Consider the following 22,903-nt stretch of genomic DNA (forward strand, 5'->3'; position numbering starts at 1 on the left):
GGGTGTGGAAATGGCGATGTCACTAGGGGAATGGCGGTAGGCAAGTTTGGAGGCTACAAGCCACACGGATTACTGTAACAGGTTACAACACAGTTCAAAAACATTGCCTCAATATCTGATGATGCATTCTGATCATGTTATGAGTTAAAAATAAAAATAACATAAAATTTATCGTTCCTTAGTGTATTAGTTTGACAGTGCGGTGTGTAAAAGGCACCCAGCAGAAATCAATGCGGACACCACGTGTGAGATTTCTCCCTTTTATTTATTGTCAACACTGTTTTGTACAAAGAGACAGAAGAATATATCTTAGCACTTATATTCACACATACTGTGTCCGTATTCTCAATAGCTTACGTATTGTGAAATTTCCCGTTAAATTATTATTGTAATCTTAAACACAGGTAATCTCTCTCTATACAAAAACGCAATAAAGAGAAACCGTTTGGTCGTATTTACACAAGTCTGTACAATTGTTCATCTTTGTGTAACATTGAAAAGAAGCGTCCAAAAACCGAGGAAAGGAAAAAAAGAAAGAGAGTTAGAAAGATCAGGTTTTATAGTAAAGACGACAAAAGGCCTAGTTTCGTCTGGTTTAAAATCGGGTCCTCTAATTCTAGACTACGTGGAGTTCTAGCCTTGGTGACGTGACGTCGTTATAACCTCTGCGGTGGTTTTACAAAACCTGCCTAACAAAAGTGTATCCCAAATTTTCCATAGCGTAGAATAGTTTTCTCTCTATAGTAAAAATTACGGAAAAGGGGACGTCGTTATTTACAGCAAAAATTCACACGTTACAGTAGACAGCCATTGCACTGTGCTCTGTGTCTCAACTCATACATTCTCACATGCACACACACACACACACACACACACATACACACAGAGGTAATCAAGCATGAATCCAGGCACATGTACAATAACCTGTGACATACAGTACCAGAGAGGGGACGTGAATTGCAAAGCGAGTGTCAAAACAAAGCCTGATTAGCCTCAGATAAACAGCAGCGCTGCACTCCTTCTGCATCAAAGTCAAATCCCAGGAAGCCTATAGGTTGTACGAGTGATCACAGAGTGCAAAAATAAAATGTAGGCTACTATATCTCTCCCTCTCTCTCTCTCTCTTTCTCTCTCTCTCTCTCCTGCCCGAGTCCACACACCACCGCTGTCTCTCGCCCTCCACCTGCAGTTAGCGGAACAAAGCACTTAAGCCTGCTTTCACGGGGCCTCCGCTCAAAAGGTGTGAGTCAAAACTAAAACGATAAAGGAAGAAGAAGGGCAGCCTTTCTTCTGAACGAGAGCAACCCTTTCCCTTTCACAGAGACACACACTCTTACAAACACTCACTCACACACACACATTTTCTCTGTGTTACAAAAAAAAAACACAGGAAAAACATGAAAATGTGGCGTTCAGACTGTTCCGTAAATACATTTCAGCAAATGCACCGCACAGCAAACACGCCTTCATAAATAGCCTAGCCGTGCTCCGCCCACAAACGCATTCTTTCACAATAACGACTGCTAAGTTGGACAACCTTTAATGAGTTTTAGGTTAATTAAGTTTTAGAATAAAGAAAAAAATCAAGGGCGCAGAGTGGTCCAGCTGTCTAAATTATCTGTCACTATGATCAAAAGATTGCCACCAGCTGCCAGAGCCCTGAGAGAGCACAACTGGTCTTACTCTCTCTGGTTGGGTAGATGGCACTCTCATCACCTCTCATCACTCCAAAGGGTGATGTCGATCAGCACAAGGCGTCTGTGAGCTGGTGTATCTGAACTGCTTTGAGCTGTGATGCTACTCAGCATTGCTGCATCAGCAACTGTTTAAAATAAAAAAGGCGGTGTTTGACTAGTTTCGTACATGTATCGGAGGAGGCATGAGCTGGTCTTCACCCTCCTGGTGTTGTGGCATCACCAGTGATTTTGGATGTACAGCTGACTATCAGTTAAATAGGTGGCACAATTGGCCTAGTTAAAATGGCAGAAAAATAGAAAATAAAATGTTAAGATAGTTATGTTCTTCTTCTTTGAAACTATTCTGAAGAATAATTAAAAAAAACTAAGTACTTGTTTTAAAAAATACAAAAAAAGTTAAGACAAGTAGTTATTCTTTAGCAATCTTAAGTATATTCTTTCATGTTTTTCTGGAAATTCTCTAAAGATTAATTCAAGAATAACTGGCTTCTAAATGAAAAATAAATATCTTTTTAACCTCAATATTTGAGCCTCTCAAAAAACAAAAAGAATTTAAAACCATTCTTATGATCTTAGTTTATAACCTAAGATTCTTTGTAAGCTGTTTGTTTTTAATTTCAAATTAGGAAAATATGATCATGTGTTCTGGAGCAGAGCAGATTGATTCTGTTCCTAAAAAAACTGCTGTATAAGTTTCTATCACTAGACCAATGGTGTCACAACTTCTTTAACATCTTGATTCCCATAGTGTCATGACCTACGAATAATTATATTGTATTTATTTTATTACTATTATTATTTTTTCTATCTGAACTCTGATGTGAGATCTGCATTTAGGACAAAATGCAGTCTTATTCGGATCATGCCACGTTGTTTGTGGACATGTTTGTTGGTTTGTAGTGTTTAATAATGTATCTACACATTTATTTACCAATTTACCAAAAGTGGTTGCTCAGACTGTAATTGTGAGAATATGTGGTAGTCCTCATTCTCGTCACATTCTTGTGATGTTACTGATCTTCCTTCTTTGTATATGAAAGTATACTGTGGAAAATATACTTAGATTAATACTGTTTCAATGCAGGTTTTAATATGACAGGACAGTATTGTATTTATAGTTTTTATTTTACTGCAAGTGCAAAAAAAATCCCATTGTTATTTTATAAATATTGCCTTCATGAATGAAGACAAGTCTAAAGCACAATAAAAAATAAATGTCCAAGTATATGTCCAATAAAAAAAAAGAAAAAAGAATACCTGACATTGACAATTTATGGTTATTCATTAATAGGGCTCATTTTTGTATATATAAAAAAATCAAACGAAACATTGGTATAGTCCAACTTCGCAATATAATGAATGCGTTTGTGGGTGGAGCTTAAAGAGGCTACTTGAAGAACTGACTGCGATTAATGACTAGTGTCCTCTGAATAAAGGAAAGCAAAACCAGGCATAAACAAATTGTAAGGAAGCCTCTAGAAGCACATTATATGATTTAACAGAGCGAAACCATGCAAATAAAGTAATTATAAAGTTGTTTTCCGACATTTTGTTCCGACACAGCTATGAGAGGTAAAGATTTAAAACGCTTCAAGTGACAAAATTAGCCCTATGTGATCAGAAAAACGAAAATAAAATTCTCATGGTTATATTCCTAACTCAGGAGCTCAGGTTAGGACCCCACCATTTGAGTTTTTGAGTTCGCCCAACGACGTAAAGCGGAAAAACTTTAGGCCGAGAACACGATAGTGCCTTCTGCAAATACGAGCTTGTACCATATTCCAAAATGGAAAGACGTGTCTAACTCCATTAGCATAGCATATCTGCTACAATGTCTCACCAACTAAATTATATACAACTTACTGTATCAACATTAGCTTCGTATGGCACTAACTGGTACAACTTAAGTAAAAGAAATATAAACACGTTTTCTCCGCACGGAAAGAAAAGGAAAACACTAGAGACGTGGTCTTGGAAAATTTTACATCGTCTAAAAAAGCAAGAATGTAAAAGCAAGAATGTAAAATAGAAAGAAAGATGCATGCATGTCTCTCACAAAGGTACTCACAGTTTCACAAACTCTCACACACACAGACTTAGCAAAAAAATGAGTAAATGTGGCAATAAATGTGAAGTTCGTTTCTTAAAAGTCCACAAAAAAAACGATATACACATCGATTATTAACCAAATAGTATAAACATTGTGCTTAAATTGGAGATCAGTTTGGCTTTACAAAATCGGAATAAAGAAAATGTTTATATTTCACACAAGAAATTCATACTGAGATCTAATGGTGTACAGGAGAACGTGACTGTACTTCAGAACTTAACCAGAGTGGCTTGAACATGTGATCATGTGTTCATCATGTGGTGGCTCAGAAGACGACGCTAAACGAAAGTGAGTATAGCACATAGTACATGGTACATGGTACGCGGTATAGTGTGCCATAATGCCACTAAATGGAAGAGACTTTCATTCTTAATCGAGTTGATGAATTGGTTGATCTCTTTTAGTATTTGGCTACTTAGAAAAATAGCTAATAATAGCTGGTAAGCACATTTTGTCGGTCATTTTCGTCTGAGAACTCCAGACAAAATACCTCGACTTTGTTTTAAAACAGCGAGCTTTACAAGCAGTCTATTTTGTAAACTGTCTCAAAACAGGAGTGATGTTTTGACTGTGATTGTCCAGGAGTTGTAGGGCTTTTGTTCAGAAACGATATACAAATGCACAAATGGATTAATAAGCTTTAAATCACTTTAAATACAAAGGAACACTGAATTTCAATGGCAAAATAAGTCAAAAATTCAGTTTTTCCAGTGTTTCTGTGGGATGAAAAAGTGTTTCATGCAAAATCAAAAGCAGTACTAACTACTTTTAGCTCACAAAGAAAGATTATCCAGAACCTAAGCCTTCAACCTAAGCTAGCCAGGTGATCAATTGTGAAATTGTAAAAAAAAAAAAATTAAATAAAATATACATTAAAAAAAAAAAAAACTGCAAGACGATAGATAAGTAATGTTTCGTATTCTACTCTAATTCGGATGTTGACCGGTAGTCATACCATAATCACTTTGTGGCCAAGTTGAAAATGTGCAACTACTACACTATTTTAGTTCATTTCAGTTCTAAATTTAGTAACACACGATTTTCTAAAGTTACATCCTTGCTGTCTGTGCACTGTACAGTGTGGAAAAAAAAGAAAAAAAGAAATATTTACAATTAAAAAAATACAAGCGAATGCTGAGACAAAGAGCTCTTTCATAATATCCCACAACACCCAGCTCACAGTGGGCCGAGTGCCTCCCAAAGGACAAAGTGAGCACAAGAAAGAAAAAAAAGAGAAAAAAAAGAAAGGAGGAAAGAAAAGAAACAGTGAATAATGAATGCACTCTAAGAGGGAAAAAAAAACAAACCCTGACATTGGTTGTAATTTCGGCTTGATCAAAAAAAAAAAAAAAAGAGGGCGTCGGGATTGGGGGAGAAAAAAACAATAAATTAATTGTATATTTATATTTTTTAAGCACTTGAACTTAACACCCTGAAGCTTAACTCTGCATAAAACAACCCAAGGACTGTGTGCACATATGTGAAATGCCACTTATTCCATCACATTTATTTTTCCTTATTCTCAGTTCTTCATTCTTTATTTTTTAAGTAACTCAGCTCTAGGACTACTGAACACTGGACTACTGCTTTATGTCTCTAGAATGGACGATATGTCGCTAAATGCCGAATATTCCCAAACATGTCCTCACGACACAATGAGGACAATTCCAGAATAATAGATGAATCATCCTGTAACCCATCTGTGTGCTGTGATCAAAAAGTTACCATGGCAATATGACCTGTATAATTAGAGATTCTGGGACTCCTGGTAAGGCACATAATGTGCTGTGTACTAAACCAATGTTCTCTTGACATTAATGCAATGTTCGAAAAAAAAAAGAAAAATCATAAAACCATAAAAAGAGATCGTAATAAATGTCCTTCACAACAACATCTCGAGTACAGCTGACGTACTTTGCATCATGCCTTTTACATACATTTTACAGCACTCCATATCAGAAATCAAATCAACATGAAGAATCAATAGTAAAGAATCGTAAAGGAAAGCAAGTTTGTCTATGTTTCTTTTAAGCTTGGCATCGTCCCTGGAAGAGGGCGCCGCTTTATGCACGGCGGTCCCGGCCAATCCCGGCGCTCCACATCGTGGCAGAATGGCGCGGTGGTGTAAGACGACGCAAGCTTAGTTGACAAATAAGATCAAATAGGATCTCGTGATCAAATAAGAAAGCCTCCTGCAAAGTATTGTGCTAACAAAGAGTTGTAACTAGAGTACAAATATATAACAGCATATAACATCCAGAAATCAAGCCCAAACTGAACATCATAAACATTGTAATCATATATAATAATATTATTGTTAACAACATTATCAATACAATTATTGTAAATTTTACCCTGTTGTTTCAAGACGATAACTGATTTCCGTTCATGATTGTACCAGGTCTCCGCACCTAAGCTGGATCGGACGTTTCGTTTTGGCGTAAGGAGCAGAAAAATAGAAGGGATAAGAAAAAAGACGAGAGGATAAAAGAGAGGGATACGCAGAGTTCGGCGCTCTCTAGTGAGCAGGTCCCTTCTCTCTATTTACAAACGTGGCCCCAACAGTGCATCATCGTCTGCTCGTCTAAAGCATGGGTCAGTCCCTCTTGCTTGCTTTCTTCCTCTTCCTTTTGAACGTGAAAGTACAAAGTAGAAATTTTAGACACTGTCTGTCGGTTTATTCCCTCGTCAGTCTCAATGTCTACCTTGTATCTTTAACTTTCCGTTTTTTTTCTCTCACTCTCTCTGTTTTGCTCTCTCTCTCTCCCCCTCTCAGAATCTCAGACATCCGACTCAATACTGGAGAGCTTCTCGTATACGTGTCCGTTACTAGAGCCGTTGAATGGTCTCTGTCCTTGCCCCATCCCTAACCCGTCCCTTGCTGACAGCAGCTTGTTGTTGCCCGCCGCCCCTCCGTGGTGGTTGCCGAGGGGCCCACCCAGGCACAGCTCCTTGGGGAACCGGGGTCCCACGTTGGACATGACCCCGGCAGAGGCAGAGGCTGGCAAATAGGAAGTCACCCCCATGGAGCCTCGGAAGTCAGCCCGGTTGTTGTTGAGGAGCTGCTGCTGCTGCTGCTGTTGTTGCGTCTGTTGCTGCTGCGGCTGTGTCTGCTGCTTTTTGACGTAGTACGATTTGGCGCCATGTAATAGGCACTGGTCGTCGCCGAAGGTCGGGATGAATGGGTTCTGGTTCACCTTATCTGGGTAGAGAGATTTAGACAAGGAGTAAGTCCCGACCCCTCGGGTACCGCCCATACCTCCTCCTCCCATCATGCCTCTATCCCTGTCCCTCATGTCCCGCTCGCCTACCGAACGACGGTGCAACCCACCTTCACCCCCACGGAACAAGCTAAATGACGAGCCCCCGCCCTTCCCCCGGTCCCCGCCAGCGAAAAAACCTGTCTCCCGCTCCCCACCTGCATACCGCTCGAACATCTGGGCATAGGGGCTCGCACCTTCCATGTAGCGATCTTTGTCTTTCAGGCTCACACTCCGTGGTGGAGGGAGCATGGAAGCTCCACCGCCCCCAAATCCTGAACCTCCCATCCTGCCCGCCCCTTCTTTCTGCAGGTCTACGAATGTGTCATAAGAATGCTGCCTACGCAGGACCCTGCCGCCTGGTCCAAACTTGCGCCTCTGCGCCTGAGTCTGGGCCCCTCCACCTCCACCTCCGCCTCCGCCTCCTCCTCCCTTCCCACCCTCCAGTACGAACTTGCCCCCTAGCTGATCCAGGAGGAGGTGGTTGTCCTCACTGATGTCATACAAGTTGCCCGGCTTCTTGCATGAATCGCACCGCTTGCAGGTGGCCGAGCTCGGGCGGCTGGAAACCTGTCCGCTCCCACCACCTCCTCCTCCACCGGATCCCCCAACACCCCCTGCAGCTGAGTAGCCCCCACCCCCTCCTCCCCCATGCATGCAAACTTGCTTGCCACCTCCACCTCCTCCACTGTGGCAGTTACGGCATTCCCAGTCCCCACCGGCCAACCCCCCCACCCCTCCAATGCTCTTTTCCCAGCATGCATGGCCCTGCTGCCCAGGAGATCCTCCTCCTCCCACTCCACCCTTACACTCTGTCTTCTTGGATTTACCTTTCAAGAAATCGTCCACAGGAACCAAACTAGTGCAAGCTCCCCCTCCACCACCGCTGCTGACTACGCCACCACATCCACCCCCACCCAGACCCCCTCCGCCGCCCATTCCAGGAGCGTCACTCAAATCCAAATGTTCCCATGGGGATGCCCCTTCCTTGGATCGGAACTGGTCCATGTAGAAGTCCCTCAAGTTCTCTTTGTCACGGAACACATATGAGGAGCTATTGGCCCCTCTCTGGCTCTTGCGTTCCACAGGTGGGGTGGCTGAACGGTGTCCCTGTGTGACTGGATGGTTGTGATGATGGTGGTGGTGGATGGTGTGGTGGGTGCGCCTCCGGAAGCCCAGTTCAATTTCGTCCTGCTCCCGACGGGACTTGGCAGATGCTGGCCTCTTTTTAAGGCTGTCCCTGTACTGCTTGCGCCTCTTGGCATTGCCTTCAAGATTGCCGTAGGTCACGGTGTGGGTGGAAATATCCGACACGTCCGAGCGAATATTGCCGTCGTCCCCTCCCGAGCCCGCCCCACCTCCCCCGCAGTACCTGTCATGTCCCGCTATAAACCCTGAACTGGATGCCCCACCCTTGAAGGAGAATTTCCCGTACAGATCAGGCAGGCCAGACTTGAAGCTGGACTGGGTGGGGTGGCCTGCGATCAGGTCAAACTTTTCCCTGTTCCTGTGCGTCAGTGACTGGCGAGGCTGGGTGGTAAAGATGGGCGCTACCCCTCCCCCTAAGCTGTCACAATCGTACATCCCACCCTCCAACGAACTGGCACTCCCTAAGCTACGAGGTCGGTTAGGCAACGGACCCGACATACCCAGAGCCAGTGCGGATCCCGTGCCCCCGTGGTGGTGCAGGTAATGATCCTGGTACAGGTTACTGTCCTTCAGGTGCATGTTCCCAAAAGTCCTCTCCACATCGCTCACATAGTCGCTGAACATATTGTCTTCAGGCAAGTACGGTGGCGGAGGCTTGCAGTCCGTGTGGCCTACCAGGCTTCGCCGATGCTCGCTGATGTCGTAGACAGCTGACTCGCGGTGGCCGTAATCCAGGGCGCTGTGGGGAGAGCCATTGACACCAGGCACAGAGGTCATGTTTTTGGCAGTGCGTAGCAGACGAAGGATGTTCGAATGTGTGTTGTTCATGTTCATGTTCATGGTGGCTGATGGGGAGTTGAGGCCTGATTTGTTCTCCTCGATCTGAACACCATGGATGCAGCTGTAGATGCCCTGTGAGTGAGAAAGGAAAGGAAAAGGTAAGAGAAGAGAAGCTTAAAAAAAATCAATATTTTACAAGTATGTTTCGCACACACTGACGACATGGTGATATTCTACGAAAGGTCTTCAAATTTATTTCTACTTACTTTCAACCTGTGAATTGATTTTCTCTGAAAGCAGCTGTGTTTTACACAGAGAGAAGCAAAATTGAGATTTTACATACTGAGACAGTAATGAGGGGGCTGAGGTTTTTGAGGTTTTTAAACAAATGGCTTGATAGGACCTTACAGTAATCGTGATGGAACAGTGAATGATGGATTCATTAAAGCTTCATACATCAGGACTCTAACCCTTCACTGTCAAAGATGGAAAAGTAGTCGATGAGAAAAAGCGGGAAAAAAGATAGGCGTAGATAGAAAGAAAGCGAGAGACAGAGGCAGAAGGAATGATTGATGATAGAGTTGCAGTGAGACTGTTTTCCACTGACAATCAATACTGTAAATCAATGTGATTAAAATTCAGCCAACATTGTTGCTTCTCCCTGGTCTGCCTCTTTAGTGCTAGACACATCAAGCAAATTAATTACATAGCATTATCAAACCTCTTTATCCTACTCGAGATTTTAGATCCTTTTTCAATCAAATGTAAAAAAAAAGGTTCTAATTTGCATAGTGCACATCATACCTTACTTTTCTTCCCATAGTTCTTCCCAAAATAAACGCGCTGAGTTTTTTTTGACGGCAAATGTCATGAAGAATAACCACATAAATACCAAACCGAACACCAGGAGAGACACCGTTAATAGAATTCTCTCCCAAAAATAATCCAAAGGTCAAAGGTGGCTCCCCTGTTGGCGTTCCACGGCCTCCTCCCAGAGGCCACGTCAGAAACGGTTTCTAGCCGGCCTCTTACTCACTCTTCCTGCCTTACCGTGTCTTTCCATTCTTCTTCTGCGCTTGCTTCCATTGTGTCGGCCTTATCTCCACTACCTCCTGAGGTTTTTTTTTTTAACCCCAGGTCATCCTTGCCAGCTTGACTCTTTTTTTCTCTCGTTTATCTCCTAACCTCTTCATCTGATTGGACTGGTACTGACATACTCTCACGTCAATGTTATCTCCTTCCTCCTCATTCTTTCTTTCTTTCGTTCTTTCTTTCTTTTTTGCTCTATTCATCCCCCAGAGGGTTAAACCCTGTATTTTTATGGCTTGTTCCCTTTTCTTTTAGCTCAATAAATTGTTTAGTTTTATAACTATAATATCCTTTACCTCTCTCACTCTTCCTCCAGCTACTCTCGCCTCATCTACCATCCATGTTCCGCTCCTGCATTCTTTAATATTTGAACACATTTGATTATACAGTTCCACAGCAAGGACAGGTTCGCTTTTCCAAGTGAAGGTTATCATGGAATATATTCCCTCGTGGAGACAGTCCTCACAGTATTACAGTGCAAGATACGTAAAGAAAGCAAGGGTAGAACTAAAGGCACTTTCCATGGGGAAAATAAGTCAAGAAACTGGCTGTTTTATAGTGTTATATATTACTAAGCACAATCTCAACAACTGCACCGGCAATTGCTTGCTTTACATTTTTAAGACAAACTCATAAATGTTTCCATTCATTCATTAATTTATTTAATACTTAATTTGTATTTGTCCTGGGCAGAATGGCAGTGGTTCCTTACTTGAGTACTTTCTTGGGTTTCCAAGGTCCAGAATTGGGATTTGTTTTGACTATACCTTCAAAAACAGTACCTTTACTATGCAAAAAACCTCACTACACTACTAAACTCACTGAGGCGTTTTTGAGAGTGACTTTGCCTGTATTTGCCCTTATTTGACTGTTTAACATTAATTGTAGGAGAGTTTTCCATTTTTTTCTGAATTGCTCAACTGGTAGGGGGTCAATGATGCCTTTTTAAACTCTCTTAATTGCATTTCATTTAATTGCGTTTATTGCTGTCTATGATTTAAAGACTTCTCTATCCTGCTCACAACATAATACATATTATACCTTTATCTTCAGCAGCATACAGTACATCATTCACAGCTAGCTAACATTAAGAGAATGGCCCATCAGGAGCGTTAATCAGTGTATTCCAGTCCTCCAGCAGCATGTAGCTCAGCCTGCTGTGATACTGCAGGCATGAAGCGCAACTATACATTCTGGATATTTGTGCTACAGTATATTGTGCAGCCTAGGTCTATAAAAGAAAAGAAAGAGAAAGCTGTAAAGAAATTTAAGCTGTTAGCATTTAGCATCACTCTAGTAAAGACAGGTAGAGTATTATCGAGGAGACCAGCCTAGGGCTGAAACATGAATGGTGGTAGCACTCGTAACGCCCAACATGGAGACATGGAGCATGTTTACGGGTTAAATCCTACTCTTTAAAAGCAACAACCAAAGAGTTTGCTGGTTTTAAGGAGAATAAGGGACGGTCAGGGTCAAAAGTTGACTTGGAAATATGATATGGAGATACGCAGTAGCCAAAAACAAGCCTTCTTAATAAAAAGCCTTCTTCATAAAAGCCAGAGTGTGGAGTGAATATTGTGTCAAAAGTTTCACGTAAAAAAATAAAATCTGCAGTCTAATTTTTTTTAATCAAAAGGACAAATTGTATGCTGCAAATTCAAAACAGAGAAAAAATATATCAAATGCATATTTTTAAATATACTTGGTTACTTTATTATTTTTGTATTAGATTTTGTCAGTCTTTGCTTTTATGTTTGTGTTTTTGTGAATTTTCTGTGGATTTTTGTGGGATTTTTCTGCTAAAGACTTCTTTTTCTGCTTCTGGAATCTCTCCTTTTTTCTTCTGCTTCAGTTTTTTCTGATTTTTGGAACACTTTTCACGGGTGGGCGGGGCTTAGAAGAAGGCGTTTGCCTTTGAATCTCCATTGGTCAGCTGGTTCTGGACTGACGTGTTCCCTGAACCCTCGTCTGAGACTGGCCACGCCCTCAAACACCCCGCCTGCTTCAAGCGGTCTTTCAAACACGGCGGAGCGAACAGATTCCAGTGCACAACAGCAGCAGATACTTTTTCCAGTTAAATTTCATATGAAATAAAAAAAACATTTTTTGTGTAAAACTTTTGGCACAAAATTCAGTCCATACCAGACTCTATGGCACAGTTTTCAATATTCTTTTGGTAAGTTTCTGACCTTTAAAACAACCTCTGTCCAGAAGCTCTGACCCCTGAGTCACCTCTCACAGGACGGCGGAGCCACTCACCCTGCTGATGGAGAAGGTGACGCCCGGCTTGCCCGAGCACACGCCCATGAAGCAGAAGCGTAGCTGCCAGTAGAACAGGTGCTCGGCGATGAAGGTGATGAGCGACAGCGCCATGGCCGCCCCCAGCATGTAGAAGACGCCGGCCATGTTGTCCACGTCCAGCTGGCTGCTCATCACCTCGTTCTTCTCGTTGTGACAGATCCCAGTCAGCCACAGAGCCTCCAGCTCCTCCATCTCACCTGCAGAGAGAGAGCGTGAGGTGTGGGGGGGGTTGGGATGGCGGCGTTGGGACGGACGAGGAGCGCAGTAGAAGAGCGGGAGAGGAGATATATGATATGATATGATGAGGAGATGGATGATGAGGATGAGGAGTATGGATGGAGATGAAAAATGACAGAAAAGAAGGGAGGGAGGGATGGAGTGTGGATAGAAGGGAGCAATGGGAGAGATAGATAGAGGCAGATGTTGTAAGGGTGGCAACCAAGCAGCAGGAGTTTGTTTAGGGTGAAGGACATACACACGGATTAAGAGAGAGAGAGAGAGAGCAAAGAGGAAAGAGCGCGAAAAAGAGAGAGAGAGAGAGAGAGAGAGAGAGAGAGAGAGATGAGTAGGTGTGTGTGCGTGATGTCTGGCCCTGAGTGAAAGTGAGTGTACTGTAGTGTATGTACTGTACACGCAAATCTCACTCACTCTCTCTCTCTCTCTCTCTCTTTCTCTCTCACTCTCTCTATGAGTGAGTGAGTGTGTGTGTGTGTGTGTGTGTGTTAGAAACAGACTGACTGTATGTATTTATGTGTCTGGGAGAAAAGTGTGCTCAGGGTGTTTTCTAAGGGTGTGTTTAGATGTGCGTCAGGATTGGTCCCCTGCCTCTGTGTGTGTGTATCTGTGTGTGTGTGTGTGTGTGTGTGTAAAGCTTAACGCATTCTGGTTGCTCTTTTTTTTCTCGAGCTTTTGAGTTAATGCTCGCTCGTCTGTTTGTGTCTCTCTTCATCTGCGCCCGTTTGTTTAGAACTTCTCCAATGCCGCGCGCAGTAAACAAATTAAGGCCTCGACGACGTGCAACATTTGTCATGTCGAATTACTCCCGATGCGTTCCCGACGGAGCGCCTCCTCGTTAATGATTGATTACAAGCGTCACTTGTGATTTGGCTCCCGGAGCTAAGGGGGGACCTTAAGGGTCTGGCAGTCCTCCAAGGAGGGGTAAAATTTTACTGCTAACCTCCCCCCCCCCGCCCTCTCAATTCACTCACTGTTCTTATTATGTCACTGTCCTGCTATTGACAACATTTTGTTCTTCCTCTTTCTTTTTTTTTTTACCTTTTGACGTAATGGCAAAAGTATCTGATTATTCTTATTCTTAACACTGTGGTTAAACAAAGGCAAAATCATGATGTACGGACCAATAGAAAAGCAAAAGAATTAGTTTGAAATTCTAAAATCTGCTGATCTAATCTGATCTAATTTATTTCTGGATATCTGTGCTATACTGTGCTGTCCCGTTTGAAAATGAAAGAAGTGAAAACTTAAAAAAAAAAAAAAGAGTTTAGCTGTTAGCATTTAGCATTACCCTAGTAAAGACAGAGAGAGAGGGAGTGTTAATGAGGAGGCCAGCCACATGTCAGCATGCTGGTTATGCCCAGAGTATGGGAGGGTCAGGGTCAAGGTCAAGGTCAACTTGATGTGGAGATCTGTGCAAGCGAAGTAGCCAAAAACAAGCTAATCTGATCTTAAAAAATCGATCTGAAAAGAAGACGTGTATTTGAGCTCAAAAATCAGAAATGTACACACCTTTATTTTAGTCATTGACTTTACTAGAAATACATTTTTGTGCTGGGTACAAAAGTGGTCATAGGATTTAAAAGTTTCGGTAATTTCTTCAGGAAATAATGACTTTAAACCAAAGTCTACAGTTTTATATATTCAGCATTAAACACACATTTGCCTACAATGAAAGCTCCACCTACAGTACCACACAAAAGTTTGGAAACACCTTAAATTTAGTGTTTTTTTTTTTTCATTATTAAAAAAAAATTATTCTTCTGATTTACTGCTTGGTCTCTGCGTTGTAGGCTGTAAGAGCAAGCATCATTTTTTGAGCTGCTAACATAGTTATGTTGGCTATGTGCTATATACACTGAAGAAGATTAAATAGAAAATTTAAAAGTTTTATTTTACCTGACCAGAAAATTCTAAGTACAATTATTGTGCAAAGCAGTTAATATAACAAAAAACAATTAAACTAATTCAGTTTTGACATAGTAAAGTAAGTTTTAAGATTAGTTAAATAAAAAATTCCGTAAAGACAAGAAACACAACTGGTTTCTCAAATTATGTGAAATTCTTAAAATCAAATTAAGTTAATTTTTTTAATTATTCAGCCTTATTCAGGGCTCAGGGAGTGAATTGGGGTCCAAAAATTAGTGACGTTAGTCATCATGACCAGAAAACACGGTGGGTCTTTAATGGAGTGATTCTGACGACAGATGCTAATCTGAAGTGTTTTTTTTTTTTTAACGATGGCCTAGATACAGAAGATCTGAGAAGACCTACAGGCTTTTCGGGCCTGAGAGATATTTCTTCCTGTGTCAGTGTATCGGTTTCCCCTTGCTGAAGGAGAAGTGTGTAGACTGCTCCCTTCGGACATGCCTGTGTATGTGAGAGACAGAACCGGGGATAGCGCGACTGCGCGACTGTGTAAATGTGTGCCTACATGTCTGGTGTATGTTTGTGAATGTGTGTGTGTGTGAGAGTATTCTAGTATTCTAGTATGCTCTTGTCTCTCACACACCACGCACTCATACACTCACACACACACACACACACTTGACGCCATCCCCAATCCACTCGAGGGCCACCACAAGCTAGCCTTGACACGTCTAACTAGGGCGCTATTCTCGATCCTGGCTCCTATATAAAATTATATAATGCCTAGCGGCCATGAAATAACAATGCATGACACACCTGAGCGTACCTACAGCAGACCTCCAGAACAGGCAGCTGCCGCGCCGCTAAGCTAACGCGTGTCGCTAGCAGCGCATGTCTATATGCATGCATGAGCAATCACTCAAAGGTAGCACGGTAACTAGGCCAGGGCTAATTTGGGCTAGCAAGAGAGCGCTTTGTGTAAAACTAGAGCTGATATCCTTGCATTACAGTACAAGATCCACAATGTCAACATTCATTAGTGATATTTGCACTGCACGAGCAGAGCATGAGCTTTTCAGTGAAACAGTGCACAGATCATCCTGTGATCAATGGTGAAGGACTAGAGGATGATCAACACAAACTGTGCAGCAACAGATTCAGAGCTTCTGTCTCCAAACATACCATGTTACAAAAAATATATTTCAGGGAAGTACCCCCAGACCTGGACTTGGATATATATATATATATATATATCATTTAGTCACCCATGGGCAATGCTAAAATCACTATTACAAACTACACAGCGGGCAAGACTTTCATTGTTTTTTATTTTTAACAGACAGGGATATACTTTAGAGTAGCCTGAGACGGAATTAATTTTGATGGGAGCCATGATGCTCCTTCTCTTATTCACTGAACACATCCCATCCAGGAGGGGAAAAAACACTGCCCGCCCACTCTAAAAACTGATTGGCTAACTCACAGACTCTTTGCAGAGAACAGGCCAATCAACACCTTTTGGGAGGTCTGTGTCTCTGACCTCTTACTTTATCTACAAGATGGAGCAGCTAGATAAGTCGGAGGGTCTAATAGAGTGAGAGAGACAGTGAGTAAACACAGTGTTTAAGAACTCCAGCAGCACTGCTGCACTGGGTCTGATCTACTAGTACAATCAGCACAACACACTACTAACACACTAATCACCAGCATTCCGGTGTTACTCACTGCAGTGCTGAGAATGAATGACCCACGACCCAAATAGTACCTACTCTGTGGTGCCTGTCCTGTGGGGTCCTGGCAATTAAAGAACAGGGTAAAAGGAGGATTTTGAAAAGTTTGTACAATGGATGTACCATTTCCGGTTATTGACTGAACCTGAAGAACTTAAATGTCAGAAATATAGGAAACTAAATTTCTAAAACTTCAGAAAAAGAACATCATACTGAATTTAAAACATGGTGGAGGTAGTGTTATAGTCTGGGGCTACTTTACTTCTTTAGGGCCTGGACAACTTGCTGTAATGGATTAAACAACAAATTCAGTTTTCTACCTGAAAATCCTCAAGGATGAATGTCTGACCATCAGTTTGTGACCTTAAGCTCAGGTGTACTTGGATTCCACAACAGGACAATTATCCAGAGCACACCAGCAAGTATGTCTAAATGGCTAAAAAAAAAGACCAATCATGCTCGAAAATCCACCAACGTAGCTGAATTAACACAATTCTGTAAAGTTCTGGGTGTGGGAGTTCGTGTTAGTTCATTTGGTTATAGGTTAAGTTATTAAGATTAGGGTGAAATCTGCATACTTTAGCTTTCGATACTTACGATACTACAGGGGTTGGACAATGAAACTGAAACACCTGGTTTTAGACCACATTAATTTATTGTCCTGATGGACAGTTCTGGTGGAAACAGGAGAGTTGAGGTGCACATTGAATTTTGTCGTGATTTGTTCAGCCGTGGTTTTATGTTTTTTTGGATACAATCCGGGTTAGCACCCGAACATCCCTTTCAGACAGCTTCCTCTTACAGTGTCCACAGTTAATCCTGTTGGACGTGGTTGGTCCTTCTTGGTGGTATGCTGACATTACTCTGGATACCGTGGCTCTTGATACATTACTAAGACTTGCTGTCTTGGTCACAGATGCTCCAGCAAGACGTGCACCAACAATTTGTCCTCTTTTGAACTCTGGTATGTCACCCATAATGTTGTGTGCATTGCAATATTTTGAGCAAAACTGTGCTCTTACCCTGCTAATTGAACCTTCACACTCTTACTGCTCTTACTGGTGCAATGTGCAATTAATGACAATGGTCCAATTTAGCCATGAACTCTCCCACACTAAAATGACAGGTGTTTCAGTTTCAGTTTCATTGTCCAACCCCTGTAGCTTCTGTACCGTTTCTTTTGGCATATTAGTTTTCTGTTTTATAGGGAACAGTGCTCTTTAGCATTTCTCATATTTGTGAAAGCTCATTAGCAAGCTCTTTCTTTCAAAGTATTAAACATACTTATATCAGCGACACTAATCATTTAGAAGAATCCATTATACAGTAATCCTACAGGCCAGTCAGGTTCTCGAGGAACATCTTGCTTTATTTTCTATTCAAAACACAACAGAACGTAAAGGTGCACGCTCTTAGACAGGAGAAGACAGGGAACCTATGGTCTTGATGACTGGGACAAATGTCAGATCTTACGCCGTGAGCGTGTCTGTGAGCACAACAGGCCAATTTGAATCACTGTGTGTTCCATATACACATATACACCAACACAGGAATACGGTGGAAGCAAATCCAGGTCCTTGTCATTGCTAATCTGGGTGTGGGTATGATGGCTGCCTTTAGGGGAAGCTATTTAAGACTCTCGTGGGAGCTCCAGACTACCTCTCGACTGAGAGAGGAACGAGGACAGTGAACCGTATATGACAAAAGCTATAGTGTGAGCCTGAATTAATTATACTATATATTTGTATGAAATCAGGTGAGGTCTCTGGCTCGATTGGAAGCCTGCAGCTAGAGTTGCTCTTTGTGGATACGACTGGATAAGATTCAGAGGGGGGGAATCCCTGGTGAGGAAATGAAGAAATGTGTTACTAATGTGTTCATTTTACTAGGAAAAATAATCCAAGTAATCATCCATCCTTAACCTGTTTGTACAAATAAGAGTATATAGTAGATATGTTGTTTTGTGTAGCTCATAAGTTAATTATTCATGTCTTACCTTACTATACTCAGCGTGTATATCAGGTTTTATTCAATGTTCAATCATTTCAGGCGTGCCAAGCAGCATTTTGACAGCTGACTGTCAGTGGCGTCTTCTTTTCCACTGCAGGGGCAAAGGGTTGCTAAGGCTGCGTCATACTGTTAGCCTATGTACAGTTTCTTTTTTATATTTGCTGTGTTGCTAAATCAGGACCAGGAACTGTACAGTGTCTCATAATAATTATGATACTTATGAGACAGTTGTTAGCCACTGGCCTCATTGCTAAAAGCCTCATCCCAAATTATTAATTATTGTTATTTAGCCTTACTTCCATAGTCTTCAAATTTCATGTGGCCTTCAGATTAGCTCAAGAACAGTAGAGTATAGAGAGCTTCTAGCCTGCTGCTGACCCCAGCTAGCACTGCTGGAGCAGCATTTGCATTGCCAACATAATGCGCCTTATAATCCAGTGTGCCTTATGTATGAAAATAGACCAGAAAATAGACGTTTATTGATAATGAGCCTTGTAATAAGGTACACAAACTTTGGGTCAAAAGTTTTTCACTTATATTTGTAACATTTAAACTTTTCAGGTCAAGTCAACTGGAATCTGGAAATCCAGTTCAGTTAACTGAAAAAAAAATATATATAGTGTTCAAAAAAAGAGCAAACAATTAATTGATTGACAGCTTACAGCTGGAGATACATTTTTAAAAAAGGTACATTTCCAATGCCTTATCTGTAGTAAAGCTGTATCATTTTTATAACAGTATTCTTTTGTAGAAATTGCAGATGAAGCTGGAGAGGGATGAATATTGTTTCCTACACCTTCAAAAGAAAACTGGTATAGGAAGAGTCACGTCTGGCTGACCCACATGGCAATGCCTTGAGCTCAGATTAACACTGGATTAAGGGTATACTCACACTAGGCAATCCTCCTAAAGCACAGCTTGATTGACTAATGTGATTGCACCGAACCATGCCCAGGCATGGTACACTAAACCAAGCAAACCGGGCACGGCAGCACCCCTGCCAGGAAAAGCACCCCCTCTCGGGAGCACTCGCTACATCACTATGCATGTAACTGTGACTTTTGGCGCGTGTTTAGTAAATTAAAGTGGATTATCTTTTTATCAAGAAGACATGCTCCCATAAGAGGGTGCTTTTCATGGCAGGGTGCTGAATTCGGCACAACACCGGCAAGACCACTGAGCAGTAATAACTGACATGAGCGTGCTTGGGCACGGATTGTTTAAATGCAATGCGAGTGCAGGCCAGTGGAGGAGTGAGGAGGGCACGATTCAACTGAACTATGCCTAGTGTGAGTACACCCTAAGTCCCTAAGTTTCAGCATCGAAAGAAGAGAAGAATTAGAAGTCTGACAGGTGAAGAAGTGCTGTAATAAAGTCATTGCTAAGATGGGAAAAACGTAAAAAGCGTCTGGCTTCTCTAAGCCATACAAAAATATAGGTGTTCTAAAACCTTTGACCGGAAGTACAGCACAGGCCAAAAGTTTGGACACACCTTCTCATTCAATGTGTTTTCTTTATTTTCATGACTATTTACATTGTGGATTCTCACTGAAGGCATCAAAACTATGAATGAACACATGTGGAGTTTTATGTACTTAACAAAAAATGACCTTTCCTCCACAGCCACCAGACCTGAACCCAATCCAGATGGTTGGGGTGAGCTGGACCACAGAGTGAAGAAGGCAAAGAGCCAACATGTGCTAACAAACACCTCTGGGAACTCCTTCCTTCCTTCAAGACTGTTGGAAAACCATTTCAGGTGACTCTACCTCTTGAAGCTCATTAAGAGAGAATGATGCCAAGAGTGTTCAAAGCAGTAATCAGAGCAAAGGGTGGCTATTTTGAAGAAACTAGAATATATATATTTTTGGTAAGTACATAAAACTCCACATGTGTTCATTCATAGTTTTGATGCCTTCAGTGAGAATCTACAATGTAAATAGTCATGAAAATAAAGAAAACGCATTGAAAAAGAGAAGGTGTGTCCAAACTTTTGGCCTTTATTGTATATATCTAACTTAGCAGGTCTTACCATCTCCGAACAGCTGCAGAATGGCGAGATCCACCGCCCTCTTCCAGCCTGAGTCTTTTTGGATGGCGATGCCGTAGCCTGTGGTAGCAAAGATGTATCCACTACCGATGGTCACGAGTTTGCAGCCCTCGTCTCTGCCGGCCATGTAATTCAGCACAGCGGCGTCATAGATAAACGCGTCCAGTTTACTGTCGGGAACACAGAGTGAAGAAGATCGTTCAGGCGATAGATGAAGTGTGTTTGACTGCAGCTAATGGATGCCATCTATATTTATACCCGTGTGGGTATCCAACACTCTACACGCACAAGGCCCAACTGCGATTGCTGAGATGTAAATGAAACTGCGTGCTTCAGAGTGCTTGTTACACCATGGCCAATTTGATGTTTTTTTTTTTTTTGCATGCATGCATTTCCGCATGCCTTTTACCCTCCTCTCCCGACGCTTTGTGGTCAATTTAGCAAAAAGCCTCCCATACTGTATCCAGTCATGAACTATCACGCTGAGGCCTCCTGATCGCTGAGCCTGTCTGCATAGAGTGCTGGTACTGAAAAATAAAGAAGCTGAGCTGAGGCACGGCATCAACTATGAAGTCTTACGGCCCTATTTTAGCCATCTATAGGCGACCGCCAACTGTGCAGCTTGATTTAGGGTGTCAGTCTGTCTTTGCTTTCATAACAATGGGAAAAGTACACCTGAAGAAGCTTTTGTTTTTAGCTGAGAAAGGTCTATTTTAGTCTTGCATTCTGTTTTATTTGTTACGTTAGCAGCAATTTAGCAATTTATGCTATTATGACAATGTCTGCAGAGTGCTTCTACAAACTTTAGTGAAAAATGGGTCTCTATCACTTAGGAGTACAGTGAATTACAGTGTGGTACAATGATAGGATGTAATCCACGGCAAGTCCACGGCCCTATTTTAACTGTGCAGCTTGATTTAGGGTGTCAGTGTGTCAGTCTCTGCTATCATAACGATGGGAAAAATACAACCCTCACAGTTCAAAAAGCGCATAAAGGCATAAAAGGCATGTACCAATTCTTTTAATTAATCATGGGTGTGGCATCTAGAGTTGTATTGATGTTGTCTTCACGACAACAATGTTTTCAGGGAAATCTTTCATCAAGCGCATCTTTTTAACAAGACAATGCTAAACTACATGCTGCATATGTTACAAAGGCATGGCTGCAGAACAAAAGATGAGGTATTCTACCGTATTTTTTGCACTATAAGGCGCACTTAAAATCCTTTAATTTTCCAAAAAAACATCAGTCCTTATATAGAAATTCTACCAGTCAGGTTGTAAGGAGCAGTAAAGCCACTCTAACGTTGAAATACAGCGTAACATAGGAGTTTCACCACTCAGAGGTGAGTATTATCTGCCTGTAGCCTGCGGCTAACTCTGCTGGAGCAGCATTAGCATTAGTTGCGAACCATGCTAAGAGCTAGCTTTTTCACCGTTCATAGGTGAGTATATAAGACTCTACTTTGTGTGTGTTTACCATGTTAAAACAAGCTACATGGGATGAACCGCTAGCTAATATCACCCTAGCTTTACCAGAACACTTAGGTTTCCTCAGTGTAGCGCTGTCAGGTGGCAGCTAATTAGCGGTTAGCAGCTAATGCTAATGCTCCAGCCTTAGTGGTGGAAAAATTTTGGAATCTAAGCTTCCTGTAAGTAAACAGAAGCATTTTACTCACCCAAATAACTGTTTTTTAAGAGAGAAATCTGTGTAGATTAACATCCAGCGCTCGTTTGACTTTAAAATAAAATGTTTTATTTTTAGGAATTACAGTTTTGTTAACTCAGCTTGGCTTTACTTAACACCACCACCCAGCAGTGAGACCTGCTGAATTAGAAGGAAAACATGGCAACACCACTGTTCCTTAGTAGTGTTGCATAATGAACCTTATAATATATATATATATATATATATATATATATATATATATATATATATATATATATATATATATATATATACAATTTCCAATGTGCCTTATAGTGCAAAAAATACGGTACTAAACTTGCCTGTTACTTTTGCAACAAATGTAATTATATGTTTGTAGGAAAAAATGTACAAAATAACACCTGAAACACTTACATTACATTTCTCCTAACAAAAGCAGCAAAGGTTGCCCACATTTTGGCACACTCTCTGATAAAAAAAATAAATAAATAAAATAAAAGTTCTATAAACAGTGAGCAATGTGAGCAATACCATAAAAGAACAAATTCTAGTTCCATTAAAAATCTATATCTGTAGCAGAGTCGTGTAATTGTATAAACCGCTACAGAACTTTTACATCAAGTGAAAGTTTATTTTCTGTCTTTAGGCTTGAAGGATTGTTAATCTTTAATGTTATTAATCCTGTTATTTACACAAAAACTGCAATAAATGTATGTCTAAACTGTTTGGCATATTATGACCCTATTCTTAGACCATATTATCCCACAGGGTTCTATAATAGGGTCTAAGAAACTGTTGTTAATTATTAGAGTACTGCAGTTTTAAGTAAAAAAAAAGAAGAACTGTAAAATACGTGTAGGGCTATGTACAGAGTTTATGGAGTTATGGTTCTTTATGCTGACATGTACACATCTATTTTTACATTATTTGGTTCTTTATTAAACCAAAAGTGGAT

The 22,903-nt window shown here is 41.4% G+C and overlaps 1 protein-coding gene across 3 annotated transcripts in view; it reads right to left on the bottom strand.

The window, feature by feature from the left end:
- Positions 1-246: 246 nt before the first annotated feature.
- grin2bb (glutamate receptor, ionotropic, N-methyl D-aspartate 2B, genome duplicate b) overlaps positions 247-22,903 on the bottom strand; it is a 205,338-nt gene continuing 182,681 nt past the window's right edge. For 2 of the 3 annotated variants that reach the window (XM_049469740.1, XM_049469741.1), the window contains exons 14-16: positions 20,262-20,449; positions 12,345-12,583; positions 247-9,128 (exon numbers count right to left, since the gene is read on the bottom strand). In XM_049469740.1, coding sequence (XP_049325697.1) covers positions 6,588-9,128; positions 12,345-12,583; positions 20,262-20,449 — 2,968 coding nt within the window. In that variant the 3' untranslated portion in view covers positions 247-6,587. The remainder of the gene's footprint in view (positions 9,129-12,344; positions 12,584-20,261; positions 20,450-22,903) is intronic. The other variant, XM_049469742.1, reaches the window with a different exon arrangement.

The sequence above is a fragment of the Astyanax mexicanus genome, chromosome 21 (assembly GCF_023375975.1).
Source record: "Astyanax mexicanus isolate ESR-SI-001 chromosome 21, AstMex3_surface, whole genome shotgun sequence".
NCBI classification, from domain to species: Eukaryota; Metazoa; Chordata; class Actinopteri; order Characiformes; family Acestrorhamphidae; genus Astyanax; species Astyanax mexicanus.